The 13,716-nt window shown below is 41.3% G+C and overlaps 1 protein-coding gene across 1 annotated transcript in view; it reads left to right on the top strand.

Moving 5' to 3' along the window:
* plxna1.S (plexin A1 S homeolog) overlaps positions 1 to 13,716 on the top strand; it is a gene marked incomplete at its 5' end in the record, with an annotated part of 250,346 nt that overhangs the window by 220,500 nt on the left and 16,130 nt on the right. Inside the window, 3 exon segments of the mRNA NM_001094988.1 lie at positions 872 to 1,014; positions 8,104 to 8,360; positions 12,712 to 12,778. Coding sequence (NP_001088457.1) covers positions 872 to 1,014; positions 8,104 to 8,360; positions 12,712 to 12,778 — 467 coding nt within the window.

Raw genomic sequence — 13,716 nt, 5'->3', positions numbered from 1 at the left:
GAGGCACTTTTCCACCCAGACAGCAGAGCACCGGGCCTTTTCATTCAGTCGCCAAGTCCTTCTGTAGCAATGGAGAGCTTGACATAACCATCACTTACCAGGCTGGAGTAATACAGGCACGAGATCCAGGTCCCTCTTGAATAAAACATCGTATTGTCACGTACACCGGCAAACAGACCCCTGATATAAATGAGAATTTTATTCATGCTTTCCACCATTTGTACTGACAATTTAGCCAGTAGAGGTCACTGTTCCATTAGAGGTTTTGGATACTTTACTATCAATGCTGCTTGCTACATAGTAATAGAAGAATGATGTGAAAGTAAACCCGTATATAGTGTGTGTGTATGTGTATATATATATATATATATATATATATATATATATATATATATATATATATATATATATATATATATATATATATATATATATATATATATAAATTGGTCATTGATAATACTTCCCCTTTGAACCACCCTGTACATTTAAAGGAAAATACATTTTGAGCAAAAGAATCTGACTGAACTGACATGTACATCTGTACATATTTGCCATTGACATCTTTTACTGTGAGATGCCATTTTCAGCTTTTTTTTTTTCATTTCGCTCACTGATCACCTGACAGGAAATAATACAGGTTGTAACTGTAACAGGGTGAAGTGTGGTTTTAATAGGCACCACACTGTCCATTCATTGGCTGATGTAACCTAGCATGTTTGTGTGTGAGCACATCTTATGAGCCAAAGGAATTGAACTGAATTTTTACAATGGCGGTGTTTCAATATGGGATTATTGAAAAATATATAAGTGAACCCCTAACATCCCTATTTACGCCAATCACCCTCCCTTTTTTAAATCTATTTTTCAGCCTTTGCAGAGCTGCAGACTGACATCCACGAGCTGACCAATGACCTCGATGGGGCTGGAATTCCTTTCCTGGATTACCGTATTTACGCCATGCGAGTTCTTTTCCCCGGAATAGAAGATCATCCTGTCCTGAAAGAAATGGAGGTAAGGTTGCCTCTCCTACATTTGCCTGGGATGTGAATTCATAGAATGGGAGTAATATAAACTAGGGATGCACCGAATCCAGGATCGGCCTTTTTCAGCAGGATTCAGATTCGGACGAATCCTTCTGCCTGGCCAAACCGAAATCTGAATCCTAATTTGCAGGGGAAATCGTGTGGCTTTTTGTCACAAAACAAGGAAGTAAAAAATGTTTCCCTCCTTCCCACCGCTAATTTTCATATGCACATAAGAATTTGGATTCGGTTTGGCATTCGGCCAAATCTTTCGCGAAGGATTCGGGGGTTCGGCCGAATCGAAAATAGTGGATTAGGTGCATCCCTTTTCGTAACCCATAGCAACCACAGTTGAGTAGTCAAATGCAGTCAGACCAACAAAAGCCTGATTTTGCTATGGGTTACTACAGAACCCTGTTTTTTTTAATTGTCCCCTAAAAAAAAAATCAGCCTCTGGTGAAAGCAGCAAAAGCCATTGCCACCCCTTAAGCAGCCCGAGAATACCGCACACGTGGCTTGTTAGTTCCAGAAAGTCTGCAAGAGGCTTCGGATTTAGAAATGAAAGGAACGCGCAAGGCTAAATTGGGTATTTGGCTGAAATATTCTTCTCATTACACTTCTATTGTAGAGAAAACAAATAAATGCTGAAATTCAAAATCTCAAAAGGGATAATATCTCAGCTTAGCCGCGGCTTTGTGATACGTCCTCTTAAAGACGTACGTACGGAGTCTTAATTGTTAACGAGTTTGCTGTTAGCAAAGTTAATAATAACACAATAATTGTCCATTTATTTTGCTAGAGTCCCTGAGTCCTTTTCATGCCCTGCGTGGAAGTCGATTTATTTAACCTTAAATAGACTGTAAAGGATGACAGTGAGGCTTATTGTGAGCACAACATTCCTCCTCTGAATATTTACATTTATATAGGAGAGACAGAGAGAGACTATACTGCCTGCTGCTTCAGAGGCATTCTCTGTATAATGAAAAGGAACTGGGCCCTAGCAACCAGAAAATTGCTGAAATTGTGTCTATATGTGTATAAAATAAACACATGCATATGTGACTGAGGCTATTGGAAATTGATTGTAAATCTTGACAATTAGTACCATTGGTCTATATTTAATACCTACTATAAGAAAAGGGGCGCCGTTTGTGTTTTAGCTCCGGGTAGTAAGGGCAGGGGCACAGACTCGAGGAGATTTAGTCGTCTGGCGACTAATCGCCTCTTCTTCGGGGAGACAATCTCCCCGAACTGCCTTCTACCTGCTAAGATGAAAAATCGCCTGTGCCAATGCACTCGCAGCGCTTCAATTTCTGAAGTCGCCCGAAGTTTCCTTGTGAGGCAACTTTAGAAATCGAAGCGTCACGAGTGCCATTGCGCTGGCGTTTTCTAATTATAGCAGGAGGAAGGCAGTTTGGGGAGATTGTCGCCCCGCAGAAGAGGCGATTAGTCGCCAGGCGACTAAATCTTCCTGAATCTGAGTGTGCCCCTGTTCTAAATGACCAGGGCGAATGAATGACTCTATTGCTGTTAAAGGATATTTTTTAATAGACGTGCCCTTGAATCATTTCTTCATGAAGCACCATTCATACTCTCAAATAAAACAGCACTTCAGCTTGGCTACATTAATAGGATTTCCAATAAAGAGGACATTAAGTGTTTTACATTTTCTGAGCTTGTTTCTTTGTTCAATATGCTTACTAACTGTCCAAACAGTGTTTCTAATGGCAGACTATAAAATAAACTATCAAGTCCTATCCCCCTCTTTTTTGTGTCTGTTGGCTGTCGGATGTGCTGGGGAATCCAAGAACAGACCTACTGTAGCTCATTTTGTATTTTATGTATAAAATACATTTCTATCTATATTGCATACATTTGTATTGCGAGTGCGCCTCCTTGTTAATATATACTGTATATGTGCAGCTCCACCTTCACATCATACAATTTTAATTTTGGATAAAAAAATTGAATTATTGCTTACGGTGCACAGTATATTATATGCAGCTTCTGTTTTATCTTAATCCTGCTAGCCGTTCTGTTCTTTATACAACCCTTTATGATATGAGCTTATCCATTTGGGTTATGTAGAATAGGTGCATAAACACTATTTGAACTGGCAGAAATATATGTATATATTTTGTACACAGACATACCTTATTCCACAGATTGAAAGGAATGTTCATTGGTTTTCTTTTGCATTTTGTCCTTGGGCTCCTATTTGGATAAGGATGAGGGTTGCAAATGAGTGGCTCAGAGAGTTTTATTGCTAAAGGCTGGATACTATTCTCACTCCCCATAAATGTCACTTCCTTCATTTTACCCCATTATGTCCAGAGATCCAGAATTCCACGTCAGTTTAAAAGTTTTTTTTTTAGGCAATAAATCCTTCTGCACACCAATAGTTTAGTAACATTTGCATTGCGCATACCTCCCAAATTTTGGAAGTAAAAAGAGGGACAAATTTTTTTTTTCGAACATAGTGCAGCAACATTTTTTGATAACACCCTTTTCTATGGCCACACCACCTAATTACCATGTTCATTTTACCAAATTTAGCAGGTTATGAAAGTTTGAAAATAATTCTCCTTATCTAAACTGTTTTTGTGTCTCAAAATTGGTACAAAGTATCTTATTTGCACCTGTTCTGTGCTCTCTGCTAAAAGCCAATTAAGTGAGAAACTTTGTTTCTTTTTCTGGCTGTTCAGTGCAGAGAAAATAGGGACTTTCCAGTACAAATGAGGCACTGCAGGTTGAGCTGTCAAAAGAGGGACTGTTCCTCCGAAAAAGGGACAGTTTGGAGGTATATTTGCGCGCAATTAATTCTTTTAAAAAATCCTCTTCTATGGCTATGGATTATGGTTTTGGGATAGTAGGTATAGTAGGGAGAGATTGTGCCTATAGTAACAGTGGATAATAGTCTCTGGGAAGGGACTGTGGCTTTGGGATAGCAGGTATAGTAGGGAGAGATGGTGCCTATAGTAACAGTGGGATAATAGTCTCTGGGAAGGGACTGTGGCTTTGGGATAGCAGGTATAGTAGGGAGAGATGGTGCCTATAGTAACAGTGGGATAATAGTCTCTGGGAAGGGAGTGTGACTGTGGGATAGCAGGTATAGTAGGGAGAGATGGTGCCTATAGTAACAGTGGATAATAGTCTCTGGGAAGGGAGTGTGACTGTGGGATAGCAGGTATAGTAGGGAGAGATGGTGCCTATAGTAACAGTGGGATAATAGTCTCTGGGAAGGGAGTGTGACTGTGGGATAGCAGGTATAGTAGGGAGAGATGGTGCCTATAGTAACAGTGGGATAATAGTCTCTGGGAAGGGAGTGTGACTGTGGGATAGCAGGTATAGTAGGGAGAGATGGTGCCTATAGTAACAGTGGGATAATAGTCTCTGGGAAGGGAGTGTGGCTGTGGGATAGCAGGTATAGTAGGGAGAGATGGTGTCTATAGTAACAGTGGATAATAGTCTCTGGGAAGGGAGTGTGACTGTGGGATAGCAGGTATAGTAGGGAGAGATGGTGCCTATATGGTTACAATTGTATCTAAGTGCACCTGCCACGTATGCTGGGTTCTCTGCCAAAAGCCAATTAAGTTTCAAAAATAAAAACTTTGTATCTTGTTCTGGCTGTTCAGTGCAGGAGATCAAAGAGAAAGTCGGGACATTTCAGTAACAATCCGGGCATGTGGGTTGAGATGTTAAAATTAGGACTGTCCCACGAAAAACGGGACAGTTGGGAGGTATGTAAATAGGGCAATGGCTGGCTGACTGTGGGCTGCATCAAAGGCATCCAATCACAATGGGGTTGTTGTGTCATAAGTGGTGAGATCCTTAACCCACCTACCAATAGCTGATTTTATAAATAATACTTTTTTTGTCATGTTTAGGCCCAAAATGCCCATGTTAAAATAGGCAAGTAAATCCCTTGAGCAAAAATCCCTCTCTAACCTAACTCCATGTTTATTATCCCTTGAGTAGGATTATAGATGGCGCTGCTTAACCCCTTCTCCATTTCTCACCATGCAGCACAGTTCACATCAGCCTATTTGTGCAGCGCTGGAAAACAAAGAGTTAAATGATTGTATTATGACTCTGGCATGGGAAGCAAAGCTGGATATCCACTTCAGTGACTCTGTACCTCACAAAAGCAATCAGAGCCTGTAGAATGCTTGCCCTGCTGCTGCTGGTGCGCTGAAGGTGCGCTTATTTAGAAACCGCCGTCTCCCGAACCCTGCAGGAGTGGTTTTTATGTGCAATTTGCACCCTACAAAAAGCCACTTTGAAAATCCAGGCTTTAATATCCAATGAATATATTGTGAATACTCCAGTGATTAATTTCCCAGCTGTCAGGGTCTTTGTACATTTTATTTAGAAGGTTGAGAACCCTTGAGCCACGAGGAACCTGATCGTTTTGCATAACAGTTGCATTAATTAGAATCCCCAATGAATAGACGGTGAGAAGGAGCGCAGCAGATACTAAATAGCAGCGTTCAATACAAATGCACAATTGTGCCGCAGATTTTTTTTTTCCTACGCTCTTGAAAATACAGCCCACTGTCTCGCAGCGTGGTCTCCTGAATTTTTCCTATAGCTTTTTCTACATGACCGAATCTGAATTAGAAAGCCGGAGACAGCAGGAGTCACTGCCTTAACGCCATACTGACCGATATCTATAGCAGATGGTAGAAAGGTCACTGTCTGTTTTATAGGGCTGAAGTGTCGTTAATTCAATTATAGTGTAGGAATGTGGAAGAAATATAATGGCTTCCCCCAGTTATTCCAAATATGAGGCCTGTGAGGTTACCGCACGTAGTATGGGGGGGACACAGAAACCAACATCACACCGACTATGCTGTATGGAAATCCATTTCTAAATCGTATTTTTCTGACTTACAGGTGTCCATGTGTACACTAGGAAAACAGTCACAACTTAGAAAGGTGGTTTGTTAGGGGTCAGGGATAAATAAAAAGATTTTGCCTAGGTTGATAATTTGGGCTGTGCAATCTTTAAATCTTTAGCTGTCACAATTCCTTGCAGCACCTGAAAACCTGTGGCTCTTGACCCTGATTGCAAATATTCACATCAAGTCTCTTCCTATTATTTGAAATTATTGTTCCTTATTCTTGCAAATATAGACTTATGCCTTACAGTCCTGTCAAAAGGGGTTGTTCACATTCCACACACTTTTTCCAGTTCAGTTTGTTTCAGATAGTTCACCAGGAATGTTTTCAATCACCGTCTATTTGCAACCATTTTTTCTAATAATGAAAGGTGAAGGTTAATTTTTCACTTTCTGAAGCAGCTCTGTGAGGGGGGGGGGGGTCGCTGACCCTGTAAATTGTTCCGAACTGATACATTTAGTTGGTACATTTGTTATCTTTGTCCCCACTGAGCAGAATCCCTGAGTTTTATTAGAGGCAGCTGTTAGAATTGATACGACAGTTGCTAATTTTCCACAGATACTGGTGAGAAATGTATCAATTAAATGTAGCAAATTATAAGAATTTGTTAGACTCCCCCCATGGATTATAATTGCTGACTTCCCCTGTACTGCTGCCACTATTTGCCAAAAAAATGCACCAGTCTGGGGAACTATTGTAACACTGCCTTTTTGCTTTGCGTCCCTGCGATTTGTAGGGTATCACCGGCCCAACAAATTTGGGGTTGCATTCAAAAGGAATTGCCACCTACTAGTGATTTAGCCTTTCCTTCTCCTTTAAGGGCAGAGACACACAGGAATATTCAGGGAGAGTAAGTCGCCTGGCGACTAATCGCCTCTTCTTTAAGCGACTAATCTCCCCAAAAAACCTTCCCGCCAGCTAAAATCCGAATTGCTGGTGGGATGACACTCGGATTGATTCATTTTCCGAAGTCGTCTGAAGTTTCCTCGTCTGACAACTTTGGGCGACTTCAGAAAACGAAGCCCTCCGTGTGCCATCCTGCTGATTTAGTTTCTAGCCGGCGGAAGGCTTTTCGGGGAGATTAGTCGCCTGAAGAAGTGGCGATTAGTCGCCGGGCAACTAAATCCTCCCATGTGTCTCTGCCCTTAAAGGAGAAGGAAAGCTACAGAGGCATTTTATTGCCAATAGATTAGCTACAATAGTGCAAGCTAGAATGCTATATTTATTCTGTAGAATGTTTTACCATACCTGAGTAAAAAGCTCTAGAAGCTCTCTGTTTGTGTAGGATAGGAGCAGCAGTATTAATGTGGTGTGACATCACTTCCTGCCTGAGTCTCTCCCTGCTCTGGGCTCAGATTACAGTAGAGAAGGGAGGGGGGAGGGAAGAGGAGCAAACTGAGCATGCTCTTGCCCAGGGCAATGAGGTTTAAGCTGAAGGCAGGAAGTCTGATACAGAAGCCCATGAGTACACAATAGAAGGAAAGAAATGCAGTGTTTCTTTTGACAGGGGACTCAGGGCAGCACTACTTTGGGGGTTTACTGGTATATTTATGTGGACCTTTCTGATAAGGCTTACTTAGTTTTTACCTTTCCTTCTCCTTTAACAGTCCAGATAATGGATCCCATTGTTTTACTCCATTCTCCAATAACATTGAAGGCATATCGTGCCCTTTAATGCCCAGCACACCTTTACATCGCTGGATATAAAACAAAACCATCTGAGTCACACACAGAGTATTCAGGCTTCTGCCTCAAGAGCTGGAGGGGAGATGTGCCTGTGCATCTGTATTAGCAATAGACACTTGAGAGAGGCATAATTGAATCCCGCGCACCTAATTGCTCTGATAACCTGTTCTGTAAATATGTTTAACCAAGGAGACTGACCGCTGGTGCTATAGTGGCATTAGCATTTGTGGAATAATTTGAATTTATTCAATTTATAATATAAAAGTTAAAATATATATTTCAATCCATTGTCTGACATGTCTGTGCATATGATTTTTAATCCGCAGGAGAAGCCTTTTTTTTTTTTTTACCCACTGTTGCTATGATACGGTATAGTCCTCCTATTAACTTTTTTTGAGAGTCACTTGTCAGTAAATCTTCTTTTTGGGCAGGACTATTATTCATCTTGGGGAAAGAATTACATGTTGTATTAATCTCATCCTACTCTTAGGTACAAGCCAACGTGGAGAAGTCCCTGACGCTTTTTGGGCAGCTCCTGACAAAGAAGCACTTCCTTCTGACCTTCATTCGCACTCTGGAGGCCCAGAGGAGCTTCTCCATGAGAGACAGGGGTAACGTGGCTTCGCTGATCATGACGGCGTTGCAGGGGGAAATGGAATACGCCACCGGCGTTCTCAAGCAGCTTCTCTCCGACCTTATTGAGAAGAATCTTGAAAGTAAAAACCACCCCAAGCTGCTGCTGAGGAGGTGAGGATTTTTTCTAATGCCATTATTATTCACGGGCTCTCATTTACATTGATACCGCATAGTTTCCATAGTAGCATGTGAAATCCGCCGGCCATGGATTTTCTGAGATAAGGTTTTAAAATGCAAACGGTTTTAGGTAGTTTGGGGCTTCTGAGTTACAATACTTAGAAAATAACACGTTTAAAGATATATAAAAATATATTTTTCCCTCTGGGGGATGAAAGTGTTCATTAACATTTTGCACCTGTGGACATTATTTATGGAATCTGAGCAATAAGGTGCATGGGAAATTAGAAAAGCAAAATTACTGGCATACGGGACTCCATGCAAGTGGGGGAACCCCTGCATATATATATATATATATATATATATATATATATATATATATATATATATATATATATATATATATATATATATATATGTAAGGGAAACGTTACACTTTAATAAATACGCAGAGGTTTCCCCGCTTGTATCGAGTCCTGTGTGCTGGTAATTTTGCTTTTCCAGTATATGGGAGGGTGCCGTTCTTACTGTGCGCCACACCATCGTTGAATAAGAGGCCAGGGTGTGCTGGTGGGTTATCTGTTTGGGAAATTAGGCCAATGTCACATGAGGCTTTTTCTCCACTTGCGTTAATACAAACAGCCTTGTGTGGCATTAGCCTTTGGGATTCAAGGATATCGACTTATGACTGTCTTAATGTAAAGGACTAGGCAAATGGGTGCATCTTATTGGCAGTTTAATAAAAAGACAAGATGTTAATTAAGCTTATAACTAGATTCTTCCTTATATTCTCCCTTTTTGGCCACGAAGACTTCTCTGCATCAGGCCTTCTGTCCAAGGGGGACCACATCTGCCTTTGTTTAGTCTCTGATATCTTCAATTATTTCATGAATTTCCTGAATCAATTTCACTTCCAACAGAACCATGTTATGTAGTGTCAATAGGGAACATTGAATAGTCAATAAATATGTTGGCAGTTCAGTCCTTTCTTGAAGTGCCATCATATACAGGTTACTATTATAGAGTTTTTTACGGCTAGTTCCCAGGTAAACTCTCTGTAACATAGTCTTTAGCATACAAATAAACCACAAATAGTGTTGTTAAGGAACTTTACTGCCTTATTTATCTCTGTATAGAGTTTTAGGCTCATGGGGCAAGTTGCATTTCTACTGGCAGAGAAAATTGACTTGAATTTTAGCTTTAATTTTGGGCAAAATCCACCTGTTGATGCCAGTGGCAGGCATTTGTCATTGATGTTAATGGCAGATGGCATGATCACTGACCGGTATTTCACTGCCAACATATTTCTGCCATAGAGTGGACGGGTGACATAACATGAGCCACCTTGATGGGTTCACAATGCATTGGCAGATGAGTAGGTGAGAAGAGCTTTTAGTTATGCATGGTCTTGAAAAAATAGTTTGTAGTCCCTGCTTCAGTGGAGCTTACAATCTAAGGTCCCTGTCACATTCACATTGGGGTCAGTTTTACCCTAGGTCAAAACACTACTAAGGATCCCATTAACCAGCCAGAATGCCTTGCAGTCAGTACCATGATCAGAATTAATTGCATAAATCACTACTGGGAGGTTGCCCAGTTCTTTGTGGTTTTGTACTTGTGCATTCCTAGACATGCATTGAATCGGTTGCTGTATTAATACTGGAGTGCACTGAGTGCACACACTGTATTGCCCATTTAATAAACAGGACTGATGTCCACTCAAGGTCCACAATCCACACATGCATTCTAGCACACCACACCTTGAAAACAATTGCAGCCCAGATCCCACCGACAGTGATTCCACATCCGCAGAATTTGCCTACAAGGCTCTGCTCGAGGGAAGATGATTAAAAGGGGGAGAGAGGGAAAAATCAATCCCCACATAGAGCCAGCGCTGAAAGAAGAATTAAACACAATCACATCGATTTCCGAATGCAAAAGCAGAGGTTCTGCTAAAAAATACATTATCTTCATTAATTCAATATCTCGCCATCCTCTTTGTATCGATCACCGGCTGGTGACATAAATTGCACTTCAAGGCTCTGTGACCGTCGGATTTGGCTGTAAATGAAGCTCTTAATGCTTATTTATTGCTTTCTTTTTACCTATCTGTGTCATCTCCTTCCAGTGTAGGAGCAGCCAGTTACAAGTGCACAGCCTTTGTGCTTGTTAATATACAGAGCTGGAGATGTGCAGCCCCTGAGCACCAGAGCTCTACAAGAAAACATTTTGTAATTCAGTCAACAACCACTAAATATGGAATAGTTGTAACCCAATATTTGTCCTTGGTTCTTTTGTTAAAGTTTTCACTCTACTGTGCCTCCTCTGATCCTGTAGGCAGGGGCAAATACCCTAAAAACCTGGGATTGTTTTCAACACTGTAAAAAACTGACATGTTTTAGGGCAATGGTCCACTGGGCAAATGCAGCATGGAGCAGGTGGCAAGATATTCGGAATTGCCATCCATGGTCCTCAATGGTATTCACCTCTTTCCTTCCACTACTTACAGGTCAGGCACTTGAAAATGCGGGAAATACCACATATTTAGGTCCATTAAAAGCATTTGGCACCTGCCCATCAAGTTACAAATCACACAGGTGACTCCTGACGGCTACCCCATGTACCATTGCCCTTACTTCTGCAGTGGAGCTTCCAAACTAAGGTACCTACTATCAGGTCCGGACTGAGAATTAAAATAGGCCCTGGCATTTTAGGTGCACAGAGGCCCAATCAGCCCACACAGAGACCCAAACAGCCCTCACCAGCCCACTAAATACCGACTTTCTATGGGACCTTATAGCAGCCCCTCTGGCATTTGCCAGAACCCACAGATTGCCAGTCCGGGCCTGCCTACTATAGGTACATATTTAGATTTCTCAGGAGACCGTTAATCTGACTGTACATTGTTTGGTGTGTGGGAGGAACCTAAATGAAGAGGAATCGAGTTGCACTCGCACACCCTGGCCTTCAAGTGTGATAACCCCTGGTGCACAGCAATGGAGGAATCGGCGTCCCACCTTGTATCAATGGATCCAACAGAATTCACTGGCACACAGGTACTGCTAGCAGGGTAAACCCTTGCCAATTAGCAAGGGTTTACCCTGCTAGCAGTACCTGTGTGCCAGTGAATTCTGTAGGAACCTAGATGAACCCAAAATCAGACTTGTACGAAGATTTGTAGGTACTGCCGCTAATAGGAACCAAATAGGAAGAATGCACTCCCATGTGACACAGCATCGTAAACACAGGGATGTCCTTAGTAGTGGTGTGACCTAGGGTAAAACACTACAATACAACCTGTAACTTGCAATAAGATCTTCAGGGGCACGTGGGATCATATTCCATGATTGAGAGTTAGCTGGATGTGATTGGCTATTAGTAAGTAGACAAAGACTTTAATTCTTAAGAAGTAGGATACAGAGTATATTAATGTGTAGGAACTGTAATCATGACCTTAATGATGGAGAAGCAGATCTATTCTGGTTAGATGATGTCTATCCAGGAGGCCATAAACCAACTCACTGGCTGCCATGCCAATCTCAGCAGTTGTACGATCATATTTGGATTGGTTCATTATTTAGTAATGACTTTTCAAATAGTCCTGTCGGTATTGATGTTTATACATGTCGATGGAACTTCTGATAGAATGAAACGTGTTAGGTTCCAAATTGGCTGAACTCTGACAGGGAGGATTTGGGGAATTCTAGCAGAGGAAGATCAGAAGATCTACAGGTTGAAGGTTATTATCATCAGTCTATATCCATGTTATTCTTGGAGTTATTTCTCAATTTAAAAGTTTGAACAGATACAATCAAAGACTCCAGAGCGAGAGCAGCGGTGGAGTGGGGAGTTGGACTGGTGTTGCAGTTGGCAAGTTAACCTGTTCAGCACCAGCTTCCCCTACGGAGTCGTACAATTAAGCTTTGCGATCTGACTTCTCTTAATCGGTTCCATTTAATAGCTCATGAATACCGCTCATTAGAGCATTTTCTTACTGGTGAAAGTGATCTCTGCTTTGATGTCTAGATCCTTCCTTTTTATTTCCAAACTGCAGCCTGCTGTTTTTGAGCTATTTCATACTGCAAGATGGAATGTCATTTTTTTAGAGATCAATGAGACGCCTCAGGGTGACTTGTTGATTATTATAATTACTTCTTTTGCACTGAGCCGCTTATGAGATAATCCCGGAATATCAGGATGGCAGGCTGAAGAGCTCACAGTCTTTTCTCGCAGAGATTAAGAACATGTAAGCGCACAGGACTAGAAATGATGACAAAACTTGTCTCTATGTTCCCATGTTACTTTGGCATAAACAATCACTGTTTCTCTTTTTTTTGTCTCCCAGGACAGAGTCTGTGGCTGAGAAGATGCTGACAAACTGGTTCACGTTCCTCCTCTACAAGTTCTTAAAGGTGAGTAGTGAGAGGCTGAGGTGTCTTCTCTCTTTTTGACTGTGGGTAATGGGAGCAGAAAAAAGTGACCCCTTGCATGGAATTTTTTTAAAAAATAATTTGATTCTTACCATATTTCTTTACCGTGAAAGCCTCACTTACTCAGTGCTGAGCTACTCTTTTCTATATCGTAGTGTTTACCCAACACTGCAGCTGTACCTAGGGAACTTTAGGTTACCCACTTACAGTCAAAAATAAATGGAAAGCCAATACCTTGTCTGCTACAAACGCGTGAATCCCAAACTTTATTCCGTCATTGAGGAAGGGCCATGCGGTCCCGAAACGTTTGAACATTGAAGTGTTGTGAGCACCATGGAATAAAGTTTGGGATTCACCCATTTGTAGCAGACAAGGTATTGGCTTTCCATTTATTTTTGACTATTTCACTGGCTAGGCCAGAGCCTCTACCCAATTCCCCTATCTGGACTTTAATGAGTACCCACTTACAGTACCCTAGGATGCTGAACTACAAATACACCTCCCTTGTGAAGATTTAATATTGCTTTTTGAGCTCTTCAGACTACTCAAATCTTCAGCAGCAACTGAAACTGCCTTTTTAGTCAGGTTGAAAGCTGACAAAGTACTTTAAGTTGGATATAGAGAGAAATATCGCTGCTAATCCGGATACATTTAGAATGGAGAGTTCATTACTTCTCCAGCACCACTAAATGTTCTCCTTTGAATGGCTGCCCCCATGGCTACACAGCAGTTTATTTATGTCAACTTTTGTAGAGTTCGGAAGCAAATGCACAGCTTTTCCAAGTGCAGGGCAACGGTACATTATATTTTACATCGTTTTAAATACTTTAGTTTTGTACTGTTATGGTTCCTCTAAATCTTCTAAACCTCTGTTCTATTACAAGATATACAGATATATACTATTAAACATTCTTGTGTGG

Source organism: Xenopus laevis, chromosome 4S, assembly GCF_017654675.1.
Source record: "Xenopus laevis strain J_2021 chromosome 4S, Xenopus_laevis_v10.1, whole genome shotgun sequence".
NCBI classification, from domain to species: domain Eukaryota; kingdom Metazoa; phylum Chordata; class Amphibia; order Anura; family Pipidae; genus Xenopus; species Xenopus laevis.
This window is presented reverse-complemented; position numbering and strand designations above follow the sequence as displayed.